At 44.6% G+C, this 26,278-nt stretch overlaps 1 protein-coding gene across 1 annotated transcript in view; it reads left to right on the top strand.

Annotated features, from left to right (window-relative positions):
• AP3B2 (adaptor related protein complex 3 subunit beta 2) overlaps positions 1 to 26,278 on the top strand; it is a 51,042-nt gene that overhangs the window by 5,868 nt on the left and 18,896 nt on the right. The window contains exons 2-11 of the mRNA XM_074354089.1: positions 1,078 to 1,153; positions 6,732 to 6,899; positions 10,021 to 10,097; positions 11,507 to 11,708; positions 11,973 to 12,264; positions 12,963 to 13,017; positions 13,665 to 13,981; positions 21,749 to 21,824; positions 21,969 to 22,043; positions 22,326 to 22,421. Coding sequence (XP_074210190.1) covers positions 13,869 to 13,981; positions 21,749 to 21,824; positions 21,969 to 22,043; positions 22,326 to 22,421 — 360 coding nt within the window. The 5' untranslated portion in view covers positions 1,078 to 1,153; positions 6,732 to 6,899; positions 10,021 to 10,097; ... (2 more) ...; positions 12,963 to 13,017; positions 13,665 to 13,868. The remainder of the gene's footprint in view (positions 1 to 1,077; positions 1,154 to 6,731; positions 6,900 to 10,020; positions 10,098 to 11,506; positions 11,709 to 11,972; positions 12,265 to 12,962; positions 13,018 to 13,664; positions 13,982 to 21,748; positions 21,825 to 21,968; positions 22,044 to 22,325; positions 22,422 to 26,278) is intronic.

The raw sequence follows: 26,278 nt of genomic DNA, 5'->3' as shown, positions 1-26,278 counted from the left end.
ACTGATATTTTACTCTGAGTGGAAGAATGCTGGGTATTTTCTGTGGGGGCAACAAATTTATTTAGAGAATAGCTTTTCAGTGTTTCATGCGTATGTACGTATTGGGAAGTTCTGAGTGTTCTCCATTTCTCCATCACACCCTCACCCTGTGGTAGATACTTAGCTGTAAGGTATGCTAAATGCTGGTAGGAGGGAGGGACAACTATTTCATGTGTGAATCCTGCCCTATATCGCTCTCCTATACTCAGTGGGCCATGGTATTTCCTGGTTCTGCATCCATCTAGTGTTCTGTAGAGTGAATTGGTTTCTTGCTTGGCTGTATCTTTCACCCATCATTTATTGTTCCTTCATCAACTTTCTATCTTCCAGAATTTTTTTGAAATCTCTGATCCACTGATGGTTCTTTTCCTATTCTTTTATTTAGATTTTTATGTCTCTTTTTTTTTCTTAAGTATTATTTTAACGAGGTCTAAAGAGGGTGAGATGAAAAAAATCAACTGTTTTTTCTACCTCCCAAATATAACAAAAGACAATTCTATATCACTGCTTTCCAATTCTCACCATTAAAAACAACTAAATGTCAATCAAGAGTTAATTGATTAAGCTGTGGTCTATTCATGCAAGAAATACTAGGCATTCATTAAAAATGATGTGAATCTGTATTTTTGTCATCAATAACTAGGCAAGACGAATATGGGGAAAAAAGCAGGTTACAAAGCAATGAGTTATAAAACTATAAATTAGATACATGCATACATATGACTGAGGGGAGAAGGGAGACCAGTTACAATAATGGTTAAATCTGAGAGGTAATATCCAAAGTCCTTTGTTTTTATTTCTTTAGACATCTCTGTGTCTTCTGAACTTTTTAACTGTTAGTACATTTTTAATAACTAGAATATATATAAATCTATTTTTGAGGTAATATAATGACTATCTATATACATAGAATTTTGTGTACATCTTGACTTCCTTAAGCTAAATTCTTATATTTAAATTATTTGTTCACAAAGTTATTTGTTCAAGAGAGTACATTATTTGAAGTTTTAAATCCATATTTCCAAATTTCCTCTCCAGGAAGAGTGCCACTATATATTTACCAGCAGTATTTGACAGTGCTACTTCCCTAGACCCTTACTAGGGCCAAGGAATGGTAAGTCATCACTCATTTTTCCCTTGTTAGCCAGTTTGATAGGTCATCACTTCTGGTGCTTTCTACAAGGCGTGTCTCATCTGAATTGCACTCAAGGGGTTATCCCTTTCAAACTGGTATTTGTACACCTTCCAAAGTTTTTCTTTGCTTTCAGCTCTTTCTATGTCAACATTTTTTTTGTCTGTCTGGTTAATTTTCTTATGAGTAGTTATCAAAAGAACTACTTTAATATTTGGAGCCCTTCTCTACCTAGTCTGTAAAAATGTGACAACAAAAACAATAAATTCCTGAACTCATTTCATCAGATTTCAAAATGATTTTTCCTCTGGTTGAGGCAGTATAGGGAGGGAATTAGGAATGTGGGACTTACAGTCAGACTGCCTGAGCTCAAACCCTAACTCTGCAACAGCTTACCATCTGTAACCTTAGTCTCATTAATGAACTAGACTCGGTTCCCTTATCTATGTAATAAGGACTATGTGGAACTATCCATATAAGCACACGACACAGTGCTGGTACATAAAATCTCTTAAATTACACTTATTACTACTATCAGCTACTGTTATAAGAAGAGATACTCCAGAATAGGTACAATGCTATAGGCTGAATTGTGCCCCCCCCCAATTTATATATGAAGCCATAACCCCCACTGTGATGGTATTTGGAGATAATGTTGGGAGATGATTGAGTTTGGATGGGATCATGAAAGTGGGGCCCTCATGATGGGATTAGTGCCCTTATAAGACAAGAAACCAAAGATTTCTGCTCTCTCCCCCCAAATGTTAGGAAACGGCAAGGAGACACTCATCTAAAAGCCAGGAGGAGGGCCCTGGCAGACCTCCACCACGCTGGCACGCTGATCTCAGGCTTCCAGCCTCGAACTGCAGGAAAGAAACTTCTGTTACTTAAGCCACCTAGTCTGTAGTGTTTTGTTGTAGCAGCCTGAGCTGATTAAGACATACAGGACCTGGATTATCATTCAGCATGAGACCTAAGAGACCTGGGGAGAAATAAAGGAGGGGTAATGACGATAGACCATGAGAAAGTTAGGTATGCACAAGGTACAGGGTATACAGTGCCTGACACCAATGCTTCTCATGTGTCTGTCTTCACCCTCGAGGCTGCTTTTCTGTCATTGGAGAATAGCTGCTGTGATCTGGTCACTGTTTTCCCAAGCAACAAGAACTTGACCCACCTGAATGTGAGTGCCAATTTTGTGGAAGATTATGAAATGAAGTTTATTTATGAGGCTTTGAGTCATTCTGACCATAAAATTCAGAATGTGGACTATGTGTTCTGCAGCTTTACCTTTGTATGGTATTTACTATGTAGGGAGTCTCTTTGGATGAGAAAGTTGGAATTTGAATCTGTTTAGAAGAAGCTGAGTTCTAAGTAACTCATTTTTCTAGTGGAGTTCTCAGTAAGTCTTTTGTCTTCCTTATCCTCAACATAATACAGGTTTTTTTCCTCATCTTCCTATGAAGCTCCACTTTTTCCTAGAGTTTTCTTTTTGTGTAAAATAATGCTCTTTTGTTACTAAGTTAGCATTAGGATATTAGAATAGGAATTAGAAATTTTCTACCCACAACTTCATTAAATTAAACGACTACTTTAAGGTTCACTTGTTCATTCTATATGTGAACAATTTTGTACACTTATTTATTCATTTAATACTACAGTTGATGCTTGAACACGTAGGGGTTAGTGACATTGACCCTCCACATAGTCAAAATTCCATGTATAACCTTACAGTTGGCCCTCCACATCTGGGGTTCCACATCCACAGATTCAACCAACTGTGGATTGTTCCTATTTATTGAAAAAAAAATCTGCATGAGTGGACCTCCACAGTTCAAACCCATTTTGTTCAAGGGTCAGCTGTATTTCATTATTGCTCTCCACTTATAATATTTACATAATACTTTATAGAACCCCATTATCTCCAGCAGGGAGTTGGTGATACACAATATGTGTGGCTCATGGATGTCAGTCTGCCCACTCAAACCAGGGCCCAAGAGAGGAGATGGTTTGTCCACCAAAGTGTAAGTTTTAGCCTCCAGCATTTTTAGGCCAATAAGCTCAAGGTTTATAATATTTAGAGGGGATTTTGTTTTGAGAAATTGATTTGAGTTTAGCAGTTTGTCAAGAGAGGCATAAAATTTCTAGAATATAAATGAATGTTAATAGAAGGGAGAGGAGATTTAGAATATCTGATTATTCTAATTAAGTCATTTTCCTCTGGAAGGAAAACTTATGTGGAACTTTGCATAACTAGATGATCATTCACTTATAAAACAGGGAGATAAATGATTTTTATCACAGAACATAAAACTGCAACATATAAGCATACCTGTTTCAAAGACTGTTGATCAGAAACTTCGCTTGAGGTACCATCTCCACTGCTGCCTGAAATGGTCACCAGGGTTTTTGTTTGGTTTTGTTTTTGTTTATAGTATAATTGACATTATATTAGTTTCAGCTGTACAACATAATGATACGATATTTGTATACACTGTGAAATGATCACCACAATAAGTCTAGTCAACATCCGTTACCATACATGGTTACAATTTTTTCCTTGTGATGAGGATTTTTAAGAACTACTCTCTTAGCAAATCTCAGATATGCAACACAGTATCATTAGTTCTAGTCACCATGTTGGACTGGCCATTCCATCCCCATGCTTTGTTTATAGCTGAAAGTTTGTAATTTTTGACCCTCTTCACCCATTTTGCTCCCCACGCCAATCCCAGCAACCACCAATTTGTCCTCTGTATCTATTAACTTAGTTTTTGTTGTTGTTTGTTTTGTTTTTTAGACTCCGTATATAAGTGAGATTGTACAGAGTTTGTCTTTCTCTGTCTGACTTATTTCACTTGGCATAATACCCTCAAGGTTGATCCATCTTATTGCAAATGGCAAAATTTCATTCTTTTTATGGCTGAATAGTATTCCATTGTTTATATCTATATCTATATCTATATCTATATATATGTATCACATCTTTTTTATCCATTCATCTGTTGTGAAGATTTAGGTTGTTTCCATGTCTTAGCTATTGCATCATTGGGTTGTACGTATCTTTTCAAATTAGTGTTTTTGTTTCCTTTAAATAAATACCCAGAAGTGGAATTGCTGGATCATATGGTAGTTCTATTTTTAATTTTTTGAGGAATCTCCATACTGTTTTTCATAGTGGCTGCAGCAATTTACAATGCTACTGAAAGTGAAAAAGTGTTCCTTTTCTCCACAGCCTTGCCAACACTTGTCTCTTGTCTTTTTGATAACCATTCCAGTGAGGTGATATCTTACTGTGGTTTTGATTTGTATTTTCCTGATGATTAGGCATGTTGAACATCTTTTCATGTGTCTATTGGTCATCTGTATGTCTTCTTTGGAAAAATGTCTATTCAGATTCTCTGCTCAGTTTTTAATTGGATATTTTTGCTATTGAATTGTATGAGTTCTTTATATATTTTGGATATTAACCCTTTATCAGATATATGATTTGCAGATATCTTCTCCCATTCAGTAGGTTGTCTTTTCATTTTGTTGATGATTTATTTTGCTGTGTGGAAGTGTTTTAGTTTGATGTAGTCCTACCTATTTGTTTTGCTTTTGTTGCCTTTGCTTTTGTAGTCAAATCCAAAAAATTGTCACCAAGACCAACATCATGGAGATTTACTGCCTGTTGTTTTCTTCTAGGAATTCTATGGTTACATGTCTTACATTCAGTGTTTATTCCATTTTGAGTTAATTTTTATATATACTGTAAAATAGTCTAGTTTCATTTTTTTGCATGTGGTTGTCCAGTTTTCCCAACACTATTTGTTGAAGAGACTGTCTTTTCCAGATTGTATATTTTCATTCCTTTACCATAAATTAATTGACCATAGGTTTACTTCTGGGTTCTCTATGCTGTTCCATTGAATGTCTGTTTGTATGCCAATACTATACTGTTTTAAATACTATAGTTTGGTAATATAGTTTTAAATCAGGGAGCATGATGCCTCCAGTTTTGTTCTTCTTTCTCAAGATTGCTTTGGCTATTCAGGGTCTTTTGTGATTCCATACAAGTTTTAGTATTGTTTGTTCTGTTTCTATGAAAAATACCATTGGAATCTTGATAGGGATTGCATTGAATTTGTAGGTGGCTTTGGACACTTTAACAATATAAATTCTTCCAGTCTATGAGTACAGTATATCTTTTCATTTATTTTGCCTTCTTCGAATTCTTTCATCAATGTCTTATAGTTTTCAGTGTAAAGGTCTTTCATCTTCTTGGTTAAATTTATTCCTACATATTTTATTCCTTCTGATGCAATTGTAAATAGTATTGTTTTCTTAATTTCTCTTTCTCATAGTTGGTTGTTAATTTGTAGAAATGCAACTTATATATATATTTCCTACAACTTTACTGAATTCATTTATTAGCTCTAGCAGTTTTTTGGTGGAGTCATTAGTGTTTTCTATATATAATGTCATCTGCAAATAGTGACTGTTTTACTTCTTCCTTTCCAATTTGGATGCCTTGTATTTCTTTCTCTTGCCTAGTTGCTCTGGCTAAGACTTCTGATACTCTGTTGAATAAAAGTGGCAAGAGAGGATATACTTGTCTTGTTCCTGATCTTAGAGAGAATGCTTCCAGCTTTTTATCGTTGAGTATAATGTTAGCTCTGAGATTGTCATATATGGACTTTATTATGTTAAGGTACATTTCCTCTATATGCACTTTGTTGAGAGTTTTTATCATAAATGGATATTGAATTTTGTCAAATGCTTTTTCTGCATCTATTAAGATGATCATATGATTTTTATTCTCAGTTTGTTAAAGTGGTGTGTCACGTGTGGATGTTGAACCATCCTTGCATCCATGGAATAAATCCCACTTGATCATGGTGTATGATTTTTTAATGTATTGTTGAATTTTGTTTGCTAATATTTTGTTGAGGATTTTTGCATCAATGTTCATCAGGGATATTGGCCTGTAATTTTATTTTCTTGTGGTATCCTTGTCTGTTTTTGGTATCAGTGTAGTGCTGGCTTTATAAAATGAGTTTGGAAGCATTCCTTCTTTTATGTTTTGGAAGAGTTTGAGAAGAATTGGTATTCTTCTTTGAATGGTAGAATCCACCTGTGAAGCCGTCTGGTCCTGGACTTTTGTTTGTTGGGAGATTTTTGATTACTGATTCAGTCTCCTTATCTCCTTACTAGTAATCAATCCATTCAGATTTTCTTTTGCTTCATGATTAAGTCTTGGAAGGTTATATGCTTTTTAAGATTGTATCCATTTGTTCTGGATTGTCCAATTTGTTGATGTATAATTGTTCATGGTAGTCTCTTATGATCCTTTGTATTTCTTTAGTATCAGTTTTAATGTCTCCTCTGTCATTTCTGATTTTAACTATTTCAGTCCTCTAAATAGCAGGCAAAGAAAAACAGTGGAGAACAATAATACTGGAGAACAATAATTTGAGTTTGACTTTTCACTGGAAACTATAAAGGTCAGATGATAGTGGGGGAAAATCTTTAAAGTACTGAAAGAAAGACTGTTAATACAAAATTATACACCCAATAGGATGAAGATGAAATAAAGTTATTTTCAGATAAAATAATTCATCTAAGAGAACTCATCACCAGCAGATCTGCACCACAAGAAATACTGAAGGAAATGCTTCAGGCTAAAGGGAAATGATACCAGGGAAAAACTTAGGCCTTCAAGAATGAATGAAGAGGATCAGAAATGGTAAATATCTGAGTAAATATAAACGAGTATTTTTTTCTTCCTACTTTCTTTAAAATACAGGATAGTTTAAAGCAAAAATATTATCTTGTGGAGTTTATAATGTGTGTAGATATGACACATATAACAAATATAGCATAAAGGGTGGGGCCGGGATGGTAGTAAAAGGACCTATTTGGTTACAAGGCTTCTACATTTTATGTGAAGTTGTACAATATTATCCCTAAGTAGATTGTGAACACTTAAGTAGTTACATTGTAATACTAGAAAAACTGCTAAAATATATGACACAGAGGTAGAGCTATCAGTAGATAAAATGAAATTCTTAAAAAAAAATTGATATTGCCAAAAGAAGACAGGAATGGAAGAACAAAGAAACAAAAATCAGAAGGGAAAAAACAAATAGCAGGTCAAACTCCAACCATATCAATGATTACATTAAACATCTATGGACTAAACAGTCCAATTTAAAGGCAGAGATTGCCAAAAAAAGGAAGAATCCACTATATTTTGCCTACAAGAGATGCACTTTACATATAAAGACACAGACAGATCAAAAGTAGATGGATGGTAAAAGATATACCTGCAAATAGTGAGCATAATATCGGATAAAATAGACTTCAAAGCAAAAAGTATTAGCAGAGATAAGGAGTGACATCCATAACCATAAAAGATCGATTCATCAGAAAAAAATAACAATAATAAAATCCTTATATATCTAATAATAGAATTTCAAAATCCACAAAGCAAAGTTTGTCATAATTAAAGACAGAAATGGACAACCTCACAATCCTAGTTGCAAGTTTTAATGTCCCTCTATTAATTGATAGGAAAACTACATTTTAAAAAATCAGTAAAGATATAGACGATCTGACCAACATTATCAACCACCTTGATCTGATATTTATAGAATACTACACCCTAAATGTGCAAAATATACATTTTCAAGTGCACATAGTATATTCATCAATATAGACATATGTTAGTTGATAAAACAAGTCTCAATAAATACAAAGGAATTGAAATCATACAGAATTTGTTCTCTGACCACAATAGGGTGGGTATGGGGCACTTGGGTACCCTGGAGTAATGGGAGAAGAGTGGGTTCAGAGAGCAGGCCCAAGTGGCAGTGCCAGCACAAGCAGGGACGGGGTAGGGGCTGAACACCAGGAGGAGGGGAGAGAGGTGGGTGAGGACACCAGTTACCCACCCCAGACCCGAGCCTTACAGTCTCTGGCTGCCCCCAGAGCTGTCAGAGGGAGGGACTGCTGCCATCAGATTGGCCCAGGAGGTGATGTTCAGAACAGGGCCCCAAGGCGTCCTGCTTGGCTCCTGTGTCTGAGGGGCAGACAGCTAGTCCTCCCTGCTCTGGCCACAGAAGGAGAGAACCTAGCAAGGTACAGAGCATGACTATTGCAAGGTGAGCTACTTGGGCTGGGGGCTAGGATTCAGGTGGGATCACTCTGGGCCAAGAGAGGAGATGGTGACCAAAAGCTTTGTAAGGGAAGAAAGCGCCAGCCCAAGGTTTGCTGGGGGCTCAAAGGAAAGGCCTGCTCTGCCCCACTGGAGAGCCTAAACCTTGTTCTGGCTGGAGGTGGCTGGCTGGGAGCGGTGACCCCAAAACCTTGCTTCCCACAGAGGAATTCTTTGTCCAGAGTTAGACTGAAGGGAGTCAGAAGTGGGTGGGAATTTCAGGCCAGACAGCAGCCACAAAGCCAAGGCCCCACAATGGCCCCACAAGCCCTGTGCTCAGTGATAGGGCCCCACTGGGTTGAGGTCTTCCAGGAATCTTTGGGGGAAGAGCAGAGCCTGGGGCTCCAAAGCGACTGCCTGTCACCCCCACACTCAGTTGCAGGACCACCCTCACCATTGTTCCCCTGAAAGCCTCGGTCAGGGTGAGAGGGGAGAGAGCTCATGTCCCCAGCAAGGAGGCCCAGTGGGGTGGACGGCACTGTCAGGCCAGGTGCCCAGAAAGTGGGATGCTCTGTCCCCTGAGCTCTTGCTCACAGCTCCAGGACCTTGTTCCTTTTTCTTTCTTACAAAGAAAATAGCCGCGTGGCTCAGTGAAAGCCAAGGGTAAGGTCAGGAATTCCTGCTGGGGGGCGTCTGGGGGAGGGGGAGCTCGTGTGCCAGCAGCATGAGAAACAGTACTGTACAGAGATTAAGGTCATGGGCATTAGAACCAGACCATCTGGGCCTAATCCTGGTTCCTCCACTTACTAGTCTGTAACCTTGGCAACCTCTCCAAACCTCAGTTCCCTCATCTGTAAAGTGGGGGAAAAAAACAACAGTATCTATTTCATGACATTATTGTTAGGGCTAAATGGGGCTTCAGCACAGTTTCTGGCAATAAATGTTACTATTATTTTGGAGGAACCCCATGTGTGGGTCTAGATCCCCTATCTAAAGGGGCATCTCCTCATCCAGATTGTGACTCAAAGTCCAGGGGCCCAGCTGACGGTGGCCAAAGTGCCTCATTACCCCCATCACCACTCGGGAACGTTTCAGAGGGAGAGTCAGGGGTGGGGCCCTGCTCTCCAGGGCCTTTCCAGCTGTGTGATTTCCTGAGAGCTCTGGGGCAGGGGTCACAGGGAGGCAGCCAGTCTCTAAGGGTCCATTGTTTTTCTCCTTTGAGCTGAGAAAGACACATTCTCCTTTGATGCTCAGTTCTGCATGCTCAGGCACAGACCGAAGATAACAAATCCTGCCCCTCTCTCCTTGTCTTGCTCACAAAGAGCTCTCAGTGCTTCACAATGGTCCTGTGATGCCCAGCCTTCCACGCTTATTGTCCCCAGTTGACAGATGCGGAAGTTGAGGCCCAGAGGGAGGAAGTGGCTTATTTGATGTTGCATATAGAGAAGTGGCATAGGCAGGACTCTGTCTCCCAGTCCTGTATCCTGCATTGCAACACAAACTCATGGGCATAAAGACGGATAGCCCTTCAAGCAGAGTGCACAGACTGAGCGGGGAGAGGGGAGAGGGGCTGTGGCTTGGATCCTCACGCCTCAGGAGCCAAGGGGTAACAGCTGTGTTGTGGGTTTTTGTTTTGTTTTGTTCCTCCTTAGATGAGCTTCACATCCCAGGTAACTAAGAGCAGCCCTCAACTTGTCTTATCTTTTTCCAGGTGGGGTCCTTCTGCCCCAATAGGAGCCAGGAGAGTCCACCCTCTTCCACAGCTATAACCACTGCTTGGCCCAATGGGTATGTGGAGAGTGGGAAGCAAGAGAGGCTACTGGTAGGTTGCAGGAAAGCATGACCAAAGTCCACATGGCTGTTCACATGACTAGGTCCTCCTGTGGTCTCCTGAGGTAAAGAGAGAGATAGGAGACAGGAGGACTGAGCCTAAGGTGACCAGCCGTCCAAATTTTGCTGGGTTCCTGGGATGTGAGGTTTCCAGTTTTACAAACCTGGAAGGCCCCAGGAAGACTGGGATGAGTTGGTCCCCTGAGTCTTTCACAGCTCCCAGTTTGGGAAAATGTGACTCACCCAGTAATAGGTAGAGGATACTATGGACTGAGGCCAGGAGGGAAGGAGAGGGTCAGGGGACAGAGAGCCACACACAGTGGTTGGCACTCTGTAGTATGGCTTGGGCATCCCTGCTCCTCATTTGTATGTGGGTCCTTCCCACCAAGTCATATCTGCTGGAGTCAATCCCCTCCCTTCCAAAATAGATAAGAGACCTGGAGAGGGGTGAGCAGTGAATGGGCCACTTCCTTCTCCCAGCTCCTCTGCCAGCTCAAGATGGCTCAGTGTTCAACGGGCCCTACTTTTACCCCCTTTCTCAGGCTTTCTCTGAGACCAAAGCTCAGGCACAGCCCAGGAGGCCATCCTCCCAAGTCTCCAAAGCCCTCTGTTCCCAGTAAAGATAGAAGAAATCTGAACTAAATGCATTTCTCATTACTTTATAGAGGAAAGGGAGATAAGAGAGGTGACTTATGTTTAGTACAAAGGGCACAAGAAACAGTCACACAGGCATAGATTAAGCTGTGTTTACTCTGGCAGTGTATAACTTCTGTGAACCATGGTTTCTTTATCCTGAAAATGGGGATAGTGTACCCATCTTGTCAGATCATATTAAGCATCAAATGAGCAGTTGCTCAATAGATGATGGCAGCTGAGGCTGTTGGAGGAGTCTTCTGTCACTCAGACTTGGGAAAAGATGCCTGTCCTGGATCTAGATCTCACCCAGGTTTCTCTCTTTCTTTAGGACTTCTGCTAATCTTAGGTATAAGCAGTCCCCAGTGTTGCCTCCAGAGAATGGCAAGATGGGAGAAGACTGGGGAAGGGGGATTCTAGAGGATGGGGAGGGGAAGAGGATGGAGAGGCTGGAATTTGAGATGAGAAGAAAATGTTGGATGAGGAGGTCCCAACTGCTGGAAACTGAAGGGTGGCTCAGGGCAGGATTTATCCATGATGTCCAGGCCTCTGAAGTTCCTCAGCACAAGGAGGCAGGTGTGGGATAGTGAAGACATTCACCTCAGGCTTAACCCCCAGTCAGCACTCCCTGAGGCCTAGGTGGCCCATCTAACCCAATGACCAGTGAAAGGAACTGGGTTCTCCTTCATCCTGGCCTGCAAAAACCCAGCGGTCTGGTCCATTCCTCCTTCCAGGCTCCAACTGGGGAAGTCAGCACCATTAAGTTCTTCCTATCTGAGGTTTTCCTGGGTCAGCTCTTCGAGGCTGTGGAGTTGGAGGGCAGCCAACCTGAGCTTGGAGACCTCTTCCTGTTGAGGCTGATGTCCCCCACTGGACGCTGGTGCGGAGCCCATGTGGGCGTGTATTGTGGCCAAGGAGAGATCATCCACTTCCAGGGTGAGTGTCTCTGGCTGAAACAGGGCCCTTGTCTTGGAACAGAGGCTTCCCATCAAGCCCCACTCCATCAATGGGTGGGGCTTCATGGGATGAAGACTGTGGGTCAGGGCAGATGGTACAGGTCTCTGAAGACAGGTGCTTGGGGACCCAGCGCATGTGGCTCAGGGCTACGGGCTCCTGGGAGATGGGGGTGTGAGATCTTAGGGCTGGAGTCACATGACCTAAGCTCAGCTCTGATTCACACTTGTCTGGTGATCCCCATAGGCAAGAATCCTGGTGGCCACAAGCTGCACACATTTTTGGGCTACTGTGAAGGTATTGTATCTAAACAGAGGCAGTGCCTGGTGCTGTGTGCCCGGTGCTGCGCTCCCACTGGCTTTGGCACATGCTGCGTAAATGCAGGGGGATTGACCACTCTGTGCTAGAGCGCTGTGTACATAAAGCCATGGATGCTGACCCACCTTCCTATCACCCAATGTGGAGCAACGGTGTGCACTTTGCACTACATCTGCTCAGCTTGGACCCCCTACAAGAAGACCAGAGTCCCACTAGCCCGGTGAGCACAGCTCAGCTACCCACCCAGGACCTCACCCCACCTCCAGAGCCGGTTAACAAATGCAGCTAACCAATCTGCTGCTGCAAAATTCATACCCTTCCTCCCCACCCAAGGTCACCTTCCTCAAACTCAAGATCTACTTTACTCTGGTAGACCCAAAGCCCCCAGAAGCAAACTAGGCCTGCTAACTCGTTAAGATTCTACTCTGAAACCCTTTTGGGGCCACTGCAGAAAGATCCCAGCTCACAGGTCCTGGGCATATCTATTTACTTCAGCCTACTTCAGCCATGCACTGCCATGGTCCTGGTCAACCCTCATTCCCATTCCCCAGTGGAACCCATGTACAGAACCAAAGCTCCACCTTTCCAGTCCTCACCCATCTCCACCCAGGCCCACCAATTCTGATTCTGGAGATCAAGACTCAGCCCTGTGGATCCTTTTGCTCTCTGAATCCAGTCTTCCTCACCTCCTCCCCCAAGCCCAGCCAAGAGACCCCAGCTTTTCAACCTATTGCCCTTAATTCAACTAGATCACACTCCTTTCTCCAGCCCACTCACAACTTTCCCTCTAGACCCAGGCCGTGTTTCCTTGGGGTGCCTTGGGCTTTGGGAGATGAACTGGGGGCCTCACATGATCCAAGAATTTTGGCAATCATACCAGACCCTAACTCAGCCTCTTCCCTTTTCCTTCCTTCCTAGGTGTCAGTGGATGTGGACTTGACTATGGACTAGCCATGACCTCAGGCATGCCAAGGTGGGCGTGGGGGCTTCGGGAATGGTCATTAAACTATTTTCCAAAGCTGAATTCAGGGTTCACCGCCCCCCCTATTCTCTCCCCATCTCTCCACATCTGCATCTACATCTACAGCAGCCTGCTGTATGTAAGCTCCTCAGCCTTCCTTAAATACCATCATCTCCAGGGAAGTCCCTGGCTTCCTGGTGAGAAAATAGGACGCTGTCAGAGGGGCCCAGATTTTGTAGGAAAAATGGAGTGGGGAGAGGGACCGACCTTGGTCTCTGACCCAGTCTCAGGGTGCAGTGCCTCCTTCCTGCTGTAGGACCCTCAGTCTCAGTCTTGTGGCACAGCTTTTCTCTTAACCCCCCACCCCACCCCACCTTTTCTTTCATTGCGTGGGTGAGTATCCGTGCTTGAGTCTGGAATGAGCGGAGCTTCCTAGAAGCCATACCACTGAGACCTGGTGTTCTGGAGTGGGTTCGGCATCCTGGAAGGCTGTCCCATCATCAGTCCAGGAACTTCCACCTACCCCCAGACCTTTAAAGGGTCAGGAACCTTCCTTACGGGGTTGAGGCGGGGGCTGATTTCCGAGGGATTGGGGCGGGGCTAGACCCTGCTGCACCTCCCCTCCCGCTCCCCCCACGGACACGCCTTCCGCTCCGCAGGCGCTGGTGCCTTTAAGAACCTCAACGCCCTCCGCCCTGATTGATAAATCCGCGCGCTGCCTCCACCACAGTAGATTGCTGCCTCTGCAGAGCGCGGGCCGCGCCGCCGACCTCGCCTTCCCGGACTGCGTTCCCTTCCTCGACCCCAGCCGCATCCGGGCCGCGCCAACTCCTCTCCAGCGAAGCTCTCTCCTCTGCTGCCTCATGTCGGCCGCCCCAGCCTACAGCGACGACAAGGGAGGCTCTGCGGGCCCCGGGGAGCCCGAGTACGGCCACGACCCGGCGAGCGGCGGCATCTTCTCCTCCGACTACAAGCGGTGAGGGAGCCCGCCGAGAGGGTGGCTAGACCCGGCGCCGCAGCGGGAGACGCGCTCCGGTACCACGGACAGCGCCTGGGCCCGTCCGCTGCGGCCCAGCCCATGCCCCGCCCCGGAGCCGCGGACCGGAAGCCCCCTCCCGCAGCGGGCACCGACCCTGGCAACCCTCGTCCCCACGCCAGCACCCTGCTCGGAGGGGCCGGCCTGGAACCCGGGAAGGGGATTGGAGGCTGGTGGGGGATGGGCTAGCCAGCTCCGTTTCTGGAGGACCAACCCCAGGATTTCTCCTGTTTGTAGGTTTGGATCACAGGGTCCTCGCCTTTTTCCGCGCGTGACGAATTGACCCTGAAAGAACGTAGGGGAGGGGCCAGAATCGGCGAGCTTGAGCCGCGGGTCTGTCCGGGAAGGACAGTCCTGGATACATACTCAGAACCTCCCAGGCCTGGCCCCTCCTACAGTCCATTTTCCCTCATTCTAGTCCCCGTGTTCTCATCCCCATCTACACTCTGGCGCCCACACTCCTGCTCCCCACTTTGCCCCTATGCTTACCACTCTTCCCTTTTACCTTTGGCTCATTCGTTCGTTAATTCGTTTATTCGTGAGTTCTGAATCAAGCATTTTTAAGGGCCTTGTCCTTGTCCTAGTCACTAAATGCAGCCGTGAGCATGATTCAATTCTTGAGAACGTCCTCTAGTTGTCTAGAGGGGAACACAGGGAAGATTCTGTCAGTGACGATTCAGTGTAGTGGGGGCAGTCAGAGGGATGAGGAGTTGTTCCCTGGGCCTGGAGAGAAGGGAGAGGGGGAGAGCGAGGTATGTTTCAGGCAGAGGAAGAGGTGAAGGAGAGCCTGGTCACAGGTTTTGTAGGTGTTAGTACAATGTGGCCAGAATCTCTGAGCAAGCCCCCAGGAGTGACCAGATATATAGGTGAGGAGATGCCAAGGTTGGAGGTGGCTGTGGCCACGGAAGAGTTTTAAACAGGCAATAGCAGATTAGCATTTTAGAAGGATGCCAGGCTGGATTGTGGAGAAGGAATGTGCTGGACTGAGCAGGAGACAAGTGAGGGGATGTTGAAATTGGAGGAGGGGGGACATGATGGTGGCCTAAGTTTAAGAGGGTTTGAGGGCTGTTGAAGTGGTAGAAGCCGCAGACCTGATGATTACTTGCGAGGGGAGGGGAGGTGAGAGGAAGGGGCCAGGAGAAGATAAGGATAATACTCCAGTTACTAGTTCTTGCAGCAGATACATGGTGGTACCATACAGTGTAACTAGAAATAAAGTCATTACAAGCAAAGTTGTGGGAAATAATGTTGAGCCCAGCTTTTGACATGCCAAGATTGTAAACTCTGAGGTACATTCAAGTCTAGTCCTAGGGTGTTAGGATTTGGATTCCAGGAGAGATTATTAGTGTGTATGTATATATATATATTGTGTGTATATATATATATATATACACACATATACATACATACACATGTCAATCAAAGCCACAAAACGAAGTGAAGATAACTTAGAGAGCCTGCAGTAAAATAAGTTCACAGGGCACGGGTGTGAACCCTGAAGACATGGACATTAAGGGTGACCAGAGAGCAGGGAGAGTGTCTCAAGGCAACTGAGAAAAAGTAAGCCAAGGATAGGAGGAAAAATAAAATGTAGTTTCAAGGAGAAGCAAGATATAAGCAGTGTCAATGCCCGTTGAGTTCAACTCAAATAAGGGAAGAAATTGTGACCACTGGTTTGACAAAGTGCAGGGCAACCCCTCCCTGCTCCAACCCCCACCTCCTGCCCTGGGAGACCAGTTCTGGCAAAGTTAGAAGAGAAGCTAGATTCCACCCCCACCCCCCACCCCCCACATTCTACTATGAACAATTTTAAACATAATACAATGAACAATTTTAAACATAATGTAATGAATATATGTATACCCTCCACCTAGATTCAAACATTTACATTGTGCCATATTTGCTTTGTTTAACCATCTAGCTATAAATATTTTTGCCTGAACCATGTAAGTTGCAAACATGGCCCCTCAGCCCTAATTTCTAATCAGCATATGAAGCCAGATTGAAGTGAATAGAGGAGTGAATAGGAATAGGAATTAAAAAAATAAACACAGGGAATAGGAATTTTTCTTTCAAGAAGTGTGATTGTAGAGGGAAGAGAGGGAGAGAGTTGCCAGAGGAGAACTTCAGTTCAAGATTTATTTATTTTATTTTTGTTATTATTTTTCTTTGTTTATTATAGGATGGGAGAGACTAGAGCAAGTTTAACTGCTGATGGGAAGGAGCCAATAGTGTAGGGGAGGCTGAAAGGAACTGAAGGAGGCAGAGATCCCTGAGTGATGGGAGGGAAGGCTTAAAGAGCTGGGTCGGAGGACTGGCATGGTTTTGAGGAGGACCAGCTCTGCTCTGAGGGAGGAGGGCAGGAGGAGAGGAGAGCATAGATGCAGGTGTTTGGCAGCTGCGGGGGATTTGATCTAAGGTCTTTATTTTCTGTGAGAAGCAATTAGTGAAGCTTGCAAGGACAAGGCTAGGGGTGAGAATTTGAGGAGTGTGGAGTGGGTTTGAAATACAGCCAATAAAGGCAACAGCTCCTGGCAGGGTAGGGATCAGTTGGAGGGGTTGACGTGGGGGGCCTAGGCCAGGTATGAAGGAAATAGGGATAAGAGAGTGCTGATAGGAAGGGAAAAATCAAGGAACTGGCTCTGGAAAGACAGGTGAGGATCAGGAGGGCTAGGGTCAGAGGGAACACAGGGTGTATAAGATTTCTGAGGAAGAGCAGTTCTGGGAGGCAGAGGTCCAGTTGTGGCATGAGAGTGGAGGTGAGGGAAGCCTCACTTCTGTCTGGATCAGCTCCCTAACCCCTCCTAGTCCCCTGCCTGGATATTGGGGGTTGGCTTTGTCCCCAGTCCCTGCCCTCCTCCCCCTGGTGAGTCCCTGTCTCTGAGCAGCGAGGAGGAAACCAGATCCTCCCTCCCCGCCAGTGTCTGGTTTCTGAGTTTCGGGGCGGGCTGTCTGGTGACAGTGACAGGCATCCCTGGCTCCCTGGTCAGCTCAGTCCCATTTTGGAGCAAGACTTGGTGTCCAATGAAGCGATTCCTGCAGCTCCCGGGGACCGTGGTGAGGCCAGGGGGCAGAGGGGCCTGTGGGGCTGATCAGGAGGCTGCCAGCCCTGTGCTGGCCCCTGAAGGTGGGCCGCCACCCTGGTACCAGGCCCTGCAGCCAGAGGAGCTTCGGTGGCTACAGGCTCCAGAGGAAGACACGAGCCCAGAAACATCCCTGGAAGGATCTTGCCCAGAGACTGACCAAGGCCAGAACCAGAGCCAGCCACTGCGGTACAGAGGAGCCCCCAGGGACCCTCACACAGACAGCCGGGAAGTCAAGGGATGGGAAGCTGCCACTCTGAGCCCAGACCCCTTTAAGTCCCAGTCCTCAGCAGGAGGACTGGGCGGCACTTAAGGTCTATGAGGGAGGGGGTTGTCAGGGGCACTGTGCGGGGACTGAGAGTTTGAGTCGGGGGAGACGAGCTTATCTCCCTGTAACCTCTGAAGGGAAGAGGATACTAAAATATTCGAGGGTGGAGCAAAATATTTGACCTTTTCCATCCCCCAGATCTTGGCTAAAGTGGGTTCTGGGTGAAGTTTGGGCACAGGATAAACACAGGATGAAATACTTGGCCACCTTCTCCCATCTAATGGGACTTGGGTGGGGAGAGGAGTGAGGAAGGTGTTTATCAGGTGAAGTGAATGTGCCATGTTTATCCCCGGCTGGCTCCAGTCACCCCCGGAGAGCCCCTCAGGCCAGGCCAGGCCAGAGGTCAGGTCACAGTGAGTGCAGTGTAAGGGGATCTGACTACATGAGATGAATCTTTCATGGCCTCAGAGTGTTGCTGTGTATCTCTCCCTTCCTCTCCCTCTTGGGAACATGAACTGGTGGGAGCAAAGATGAGGGACCCAGGGTAGAGGGATCTGCTGTTGTGTTAGTGGGCATCTGACAATCCTGCCTCTGCTTGTTGCTGTGACAGCCCCTCCCCTCCCCTCCCTCGAGTCCCCTTTGCCCAGGGCCTTGGAGCCTTCAGGAGCCTGGAGTGTGTGCACTAGGTTAGCTGGGTGGGGGCAGTCTGGGTACCCCAGCATATGTCCTGGGTATGTGGAAGGCATTTGACATGGGCCCGTGGCATCTGTCATGGTGGTTAGGACAGCCGGGTGTGAGGAAGTCTGCTTTAGGGAACAGCCAGCTTTAAAGAGGCCTGGACAAACTCTGACTGGTCCCAGTGAAGTCACCCCACACTGACCAATGAGGACACCCACATGACTCCTCAAGAGGAAGTCAGAGGATCTGTGACACTAGATTTGTTTGATCTTAGAAGCCTATATTTATCATGAAGAATCTCAAATCGGAGTCCACAGGCCATCTTGGTGAATAAGACTGGAGTGACCCAGTTTTGTCGAAAACGTGTGTGTGTGTGGTGTATGTGTGGTGTGTGTATCTATGGAGGGACTGTATGTAGGGTATGTGCATTGTGTGGGCTGTGCATGTCTAGTTCAGGGTTTGGGGGGTATGGAGAGGGCTTGTGGTGGTATGTGTCTATGGGTATCTGTAGGGATTTGTGGGTGAGGTGTGTGTGTCCACAGGTATGTGGGTTTATGTGTTGAGAGTGTTTTTGTGGGAAGTGTCTGTATGTGTCTATGACTGTGTGTGTTTCTGTGGGGATTGGGGGGGTGTGTCTGAAAGGTTTTTTGTGTGGTGGGGGTTTATGAGTGGATTATATGTGTCTGGAGGGATGTAGGTGTGCTTTGGGGGTATGGTTATGTCTGGGGGTGTAGGTATGTCTGTGGGGGAGATATGGGAGTTTATTGGTGGCACCAGCGTTCAGCGGGGGTCTTGGTGTGTGTAGGTATCTGTGGGGGTGAGTTGGCTGGGGCATATGTGGAAGATCCTGGGGGGGTGCAGTGGTGTGCGTTTTTTTACCAGGGAAGGTGACATCCAGCTCTGTCATTCTTCCCACACCTTCAGTGCTGCCCAGGTCCAGCTGAGTGGTCTGTACCTCTGTCCACAGCCACATGTCCTGAGCTCAGCACTCCTAGGAATTGACCATCTGGTTTGTGTTTAGAACAGTGACAAGGTGATTATCTTCTGACCTTGGCATGGCCATAGGGAGTAGAAAATGTCCTCTGGTTTGGGGGACATCCCAAGTTTAGAGCAACATGAGTGGGTCTGGACATCTTCTGCCCTCATCTGACTACCAGCAAGTCCTCTGTGTTCTGGAAGGCATCAAAACTTTATTTTGCTTTCCATAATAAATTCTTCAGGAAAGACACTTTTTAAATCCTTGAACATCAATTTCTTAGCACTCCTCCTGTCTTTTCTGATTTTATCTCTTAAGCATTCACAGGTTTCTATAAAATGCAGCCCTGTGACTAGGTGTGTGTTAGATTCTTCTCTTCCTCTTAGTATTTCTCACTTACTCATCCTGCAGCATCAGCACTGGTCACACTTGCCTCTTTGTGACTATTATCATGCTCTTCTCTCTCCTAATATTGCTACCTCCAATTTCTGATTTTCTACAGCTTCTAAATGTTTCACTTCTGTGACTAACTGTATACACTGCTTTTTTAATTCATACCATTGGTGATACCTCTCTTGGCTGGGTTCTCATCCCTAGGTCAAAGCTGTGGGTTATCCAAATATCATCTGGGGATTAGAGAATGTGCAGGTCTCCATACAGAGCTGCTCATCACATTGTGAAGTTGTCTGGGCAACATATGAGTATATCAGTGGTCACACAGCTCTATCAGCTGTGTCCAGACACATTTTTTCATGGGGTTATTCACACTTCTCTGTTCACTTCTTTGACCACCAGCCCCTGGACCTCTGGGTATGGTTGGGCAGGTTGTTCACTGCACAAGGGTACATGGCCAGGGAATACCAGACCATGCTGCAATCACTGAATGGGGAACAACAGCTCAGAGCTATGTCTGCCTGGAGGGGCAAGTGGATGGTAGATGGGCTTGAAGCAGCCCTGACAATGAATATTGAATTTAGACCCTAAATTTACATCAATACTTTACCTCTTTTGAATATTAAACTTTTATTCACTATATCCCAAATATTTTCCTTTCTGTTGCTGTTATGGGCTGAACTGTGTCTCCCTCAAATTCATATGTTGAAGTCCTAACCCCTAGTATCTCAGAATGTGACTAAGTGAAGGTTGAGGAGCCTTTAAAGGGTTCCCCCCACCCAAATTTAGTTTAAGTTAAAAATAAAGTTAACATTAAACCTAGCCATCTTATTACTGATGACTTTATAACCTTGAAAATTAAAAGTTCCCCTTTTATATATAAAACTATATATATAATATAACTGTTAAATAAATGTGGACTTCATTTTGGTGTGAGATATGTAAACAAGTTAAATTATTTGCTACATGGCAGTTGTCCCAACAGCATTTATTTAAGGGAAGGACACAAAGGTTCTTTCTCTCATTGGTGAGTTTTTTGTTCCTAATGTATCAACTTAGATCCATTTGTGAAATTTCCCCCTATGACCTTTGACTTTATATTTTTAACTTGGTACCAGAGGGCTTTCATAATTGTCATGTTGTTTTGTGTTTTGAATTCCAGTAGGGTGAGTTGTCTGTCACTGTTCCGTTGTTCTCTTCTCTCCCTCCTCCCCAAATTCTTTGGAATTCTTACCTATTGATTTTTGTTTCCAGATGAAATCTGCAGTCACTTCAGGAAGTTTGACAAAGGCCTCCATTGAAATTCAATTTGTATGTTGCCTTGGGGACTACCTTTATTCCCCTCTGCCATGTGAAAGGGGTTATTTATTCAAATTGTCATTTATTTCTCACATTAGGGTTTTATAACTTCCTTGAATGACTGTTGAATGTTGAGTGACACATCTGGTGTTTGTTATAAGACCATCTCAATAGACTCTGGAGCACCTAGGACCTGTCCAGTCCTTGAAATCAGCTCAATCTGTGGGGTCAGGGCCTGGGAGTACCCTCAGCCAGGGCACGGGTATCTGGCTCTTGTTTTGACACCCATCGGGTCCTTCTCATCTATCCAACTGGCCATTTCCTAGGCTGGGTTCCTAAATTTCCCACCCCAAACCCATCCTCTTATCTCCTGGCTACATTCGTTTTCCAGGGCTGCTGTAACCACAAACTTGGGGGCTTAGAACAACAGAAATTTATTGTCTCACAGTTCTGGAAGCTAGAAGTCCAAAATCAAGGTGTTAGCAGGATTCCCTGTAGGGGAATCCTGCCTCGCCCTTCCCAGCTTCTGGTAGTTTCCTGGCAATCTTTGGTGTTCATTGACTTGTAGATGTGTCACTCCAATCCTCTGCCTTCACAAGGCATTCTCCCTGAGGCCATGACTTTATATTTTCAACCTGGTACCATGGGCCATCTTCTTATAAGAACACCAGACATATTGGATCAGGGACTCACCTTACTCTAATGTTACCTCATCCTAAATAATTACAACTGAAACAATTCTATTTCCAAATAAGGTCACATTCTGGGGTACTCAGGGTTAGGACTTCAACATCTGTTTTGAGGGGGATACAATTCAGCCCATAACATTGGCTGGCCCACATGTTTCTCCTGACCCCAAGTTCCCTGATCTGTCCTTTACCACCTCCCCTTCTGGTTGGGTCCTGCCTGAACCTTCCATGCCCATGTCCCTTCTTTCTGCTGGATCCTACTGATTGACAGCGCCCTCACCACCCTTGTGCCCTCAGCTGATCTCTTGTGCCTCCTGCCAGGCATGATGACCTGAAGGAGATGCTGGACACCAACAAGGATTCCCTCAAGCTGGAGGCCATGAAGAGGATTGTGGCGGTGAGGGCGGAAGGAGGGGTCCTTCCTTGGGGCGGGGGCCTGGGAATCAAAGAACATATGTCCTTGGCTCCTTGTGGACTTTCCCCTAATGAGTGCTGGCCTCCTCCCTTTTCCTTCTCCCCCTACCTTGATCCTACCACCCAGATGATCGCCCGGGGAAAGAATGCCTCAGACCTGTTTCCTGCTGTGGTGAAGAACGTGGCCTGTAAGAACATAGAGGTGAGCGCTACCCAATGAGGGGTCTCTCATGCCCACCTCCACCAGGAATAAACTGGAGCTGATTGGGGGTGAGGAAGGGAACCCTCCAGCCCCTGGGGGCCTGATCTGCTCAAAAATGTCCTTGGTCCAGGAAAAGGCACGGTCTACATGTCCCTGAACTAGATGTGCATTAGAGTGAAGGAGCCAGGGTTCACCCAGGATGCTCTCCCCATGGCCAGCTGGGGTGATGACATCTCACGAGTGGGGGTACCAATCCCTTCTGAGAAACCCGCTCTTCCCCAGGTGAAGAAGCTTGTCTACGTGTACCTGGTGCGCTACGCTGAGGAGCAGCAAGACCTAGCCCTGCTCTCCATCTCCACCTTCCAGCGTGGCCTAAAGGTCAGAGGGCTCAGCTTGCCTCCCTGGGGTCTGGGCCCCGTTGATGTTGTATTGCAGGAGTGAGCCCAGGAAGAGGTCTGAGCATGGGGGGCAGGCTCTGGAGGCCCTTTCCTAGCTGCCTAAAGTTGAGAGAGTCAGAGTTAGAAGAGCCTGTGCTTTGAGGCTGCCTCAGATATGAACCACCTGAGCTCCTGGTAATTGGCCCTCATCTCCACTGGTGTAAAGGCGTTGTGACCCACAGCCAGGCAGCAGTCAACCTGCTTAAGACAGGGTTCTGTGAGGTGCTAACCTGGATTCCTCACCTCTGGGTGACAAAGCCTTGGCACTGGCAGGGTCCCCTAGTCTAGGTCTCTGTGGAGAACGATGGCTTTGGAACTTTTTCACCTGGAACTTGGCAAGGAGGACAGAAGGGCTTACTGAAAACAAATGAGCTCCACCGAGAGGAAAATCACAAAGTTTACCAAGCAGGAGAGCAACACTAGATGTGGAAGTTAGGTCTGAGGGTCAGCACAGAGAACATAAAGATAGAACCAGTCCATTTTCAAGAAGGTCAGTACAGCCGATTGTTCCTGGAGAATTGGAACAAATTGATTATTCTGTTTAGCACCAGAAGAAGTAGTTTACTTGCCTTAGATGCCCCAATGTATGCAAAATATTTGCCTTTAAAGACCTGGATCACATTTGTTGTGGTGAAATGCTCTTTGAGGCAGGCAGAACTTGACATCACCTAAGGGAAGAAACAGTATTCTAGAACAAAGATTCAAGTATTCTAGAATGGAGTGGAGGCTGAATCCCCCCACACTATATAAACTGAATATTCTCACCTCTTGTTTTGTATATTAAATGCATGCATGACCCCCTCCACTGGGTGCTTTTCTGGTTAGTATAAGATAATCTCCAGGGTACAGAAGCCAGCATTCCCACCACTCTGTTCTCTCTCCAAATCAGACTCTTCAGCGCGGATTACAGCCATTAACGCCCCCTAGTCTTCCCACACATTTAGTTCAAATTCTTATGAGAGAGATTCAGAAAGGTCCAGCTAATCTTTTCATGTTCAGCTGATTCTGTAGGTTGCTGAGCAGCCTGAGAGTTGACTGCCCAAACCCAGGGCTCACGCCTGGTTCAGTCTGCTGTGTCTGGCAGGAGGGGAAGACAAAGTCTGCTTCTCCAAGCTGGGGCAGAAAGCATGGGCACGTGCATATGCTGTTCTTTAATTCAGCAAATACTTGGATATCTCTGTGCCACTCATTGTGCTAGGTTATTTGTGAAAGTCAAAACCATAGGATCTATCTGTCTCAGATTGATTTGAATCGGGGTTAAATCATTTTATAAGAACCATTCTGGTATTTGTGTACAGATTTTTACACTGACCTGAAGTTCCTATAGTCTGCCCTTGTTCCCTTTTTAGAAAACCAGAGCTCATTCAGTCCAACTCAATGCAATGATTTCTCTAGAACAGTGGTCAGCAAACTTTTTCTGTATACTGCCAGGAGATGGTAATTTAGACTGTTCAGGCCATCCAGTCTCAACCTTGCAACTGCTCCCCTTTGCTCTTGTAGTGTGAAAGTGGCCATAAAGGAGTGGGCATGGCCAGGTTCTAATACGTTCTTATTTATAAAAAGCAGAAGACATATTCGGCCGGAGGACTGTAGTGTGCCAACCTTTGCCCTAGAACAAAGGATCATCTAGAGCAAATGATCTCTGACAGGTCACCTCCAGCGATAGAGCCCTCACTCCATCTTAAATTACAACTGTTTTTTCTTTTTGTTTTGACTGAAGTATAGTTGACTTACAATGTTATATTTGTCTCAGGTGTACAACCTAGTGATCCCATATTTGTATAGTAGCTTATGCTCCTTAAAGTTATTATAAAATATTGGCTGTATTCCCTGTGCCTTACGTTACATCTTTGTATCTTATTTATTTTATACCTACTAGTTTGTACCTCTTAATCCCCTTCCCTTGTCTTATTCCTACCCTTACCCCCTTCCCACTGGTAACTACTAGTTCTCTGTATCTGTGAGTCTGTTTCTGTTCTGCTCTATTAATTTGTTTGTTTCATTTTTTAGATTCCACAAATAATGAAAACATAGTATTTGTCTTTCTCTGACTTATTTCTCTCATAATACCCTCTGGGTCCATCCATGTTGTTGCAAATGGTAAAATTTCATTCTTTTTATGACTGAGTAATATTCCATTGTGTGTGTGTGTGTGTGTGTGTGTGTATGTATTACATCTTCTTTATCCACTCATCTGTTGATGAACACCTATGTTGCTTCCATATCTGAGCAATAATGCTGAGATAGCAATAACCATATCTTGTAAATAACGCTACTATGAACACTGGGGTCACATTCCTTTTCAAATTAGTGTTTTCATTTTCTTTGCATACGTGTCCAGGAGTGGAATTGCTGGGTCATATGGAAGTTCTGTTTTTAATTTTTTGAGGAATCTCCACACTCTTTCCCATGGTGGCTACACCAATTTACATTCCCACCAACAGTGCAAGAGAGTTCCCTCTTCTCCACATCCTCTCCAACATTATTATTTGTTATCTTTTTGACCATAGCCATTCTCACAGGCGTGAGAGGATTACAACTTTAAAAAAAAAAAAATTATATCATTTTGAAACTTCCATAGCTGTAGTTTTTAAAAATTTATTTCAGACCTGCGAAAGGCATAAAGAATAATGTAATGAAATATATACCCAGCATAGGAAATGAAAGATTTATCGAATAGCCAGAGCCCCCTATGTACCTTCCTCTGTTTTTCATTCATATGCACGTTTTATTGTTTTACTATTTATTTAGATATTCCTAAATAATATATAACATTGTTTTGTAAACAGTACCTTATATGTATTCCTCTAAAACTCATTTTCTCTTTGTTATTGTTACTGTCTGGGGGGCTCTCCTACACTTCAGACCCAGCCTTTTCCATCAGCCTAGGCTGAGGCTATGTTTGCTTTCTTAGCAGCCCACTTATGTTGTTGGCTCAATTCAGACAAACTTCCAGTTGGCAAGCAGATAATCCAGGTCTTCCTACATCCTGTCTATGCAATTGGTCCCTTGAATTCCCTGTGAAATTCTGCTATATTTGATTTTACAGGTTTAGCACAGGATCCAAGCCAGGGTGATTCTGAATCTGAATTTTGTCCTGATTTTGTGTCTTCCTCCAAAATGTTGATAAGCTATTCAGACAAAGGCAACAAACGATGAGTCCCGTATATCATGTTTCTAGGTTGACACCGATCTGTTAGTAAAACTTACCCCAGTTACTACATTTTACCAAACTGTTGATCCACCTCACTGTGCAGTCAGCCAGCATCATCCTATCTTGTTAGGAAAGATCTTATTCAACAGCAAAATAATTTCTCAGTATCTTTCATGTGCAACGGGCTGTGGTTATTCAGAGATAAAGTAGACGTGGATTCTGCTCTTAAAATGCTTACATGTTAAGTGAGACAGAAGACTGGCATCAAAAATGGCAATCCAGGAAATGCTGTGAGAGACTCTTACAAATGCTTTTTTTGCTGAAATCAAGGTACATAGTGTTTATATCTATCAGCCTAATTACCCTGTCAAAAAGGAAAATGGATTTGGGGGTGGATTAACTTCCTGTGAGTCCATAATTATTTTCAAGGAAAATGTTTTAAAAAAGAGGATAATAGGTTTTAGCAGTGAATGTGATATGATTTGACCTTAAGAAAATAGACTTCTGCTTTTTAATTAGGTGCTTCTAAACCATCTACTTAAAACTCAATTCCAGAATTTTGTCAGGGATTACCATCATTTTCACTTGTAATTTTGTGGATCTTCTCTTTCTCCTTTTTAGAAAATCAGGGTAGCTTCTATCCT

This window comes from Camelus bactrianus, chromosome 27, assembly GCF_048773025.1.
Source record: "Camelus bactrianus isolate YW-2024 breed Bactrian camel chromosome 27, ASM4877302v1, whole genome shotgun sequence".
In the NCBI taxonomy this organism is placed as follows: domain Eukaryota; kingdom Metazoa; phylum Chordata; class Mammalia; order Artiodactyla; family Camelidae; genus Camelus; species Camelus bactrianus.
The sequence above is the reverse complement of the archived record's forward strand: the minus strand, read 5'-3'. Positions and strand labels throughout refer to the sequence as shown.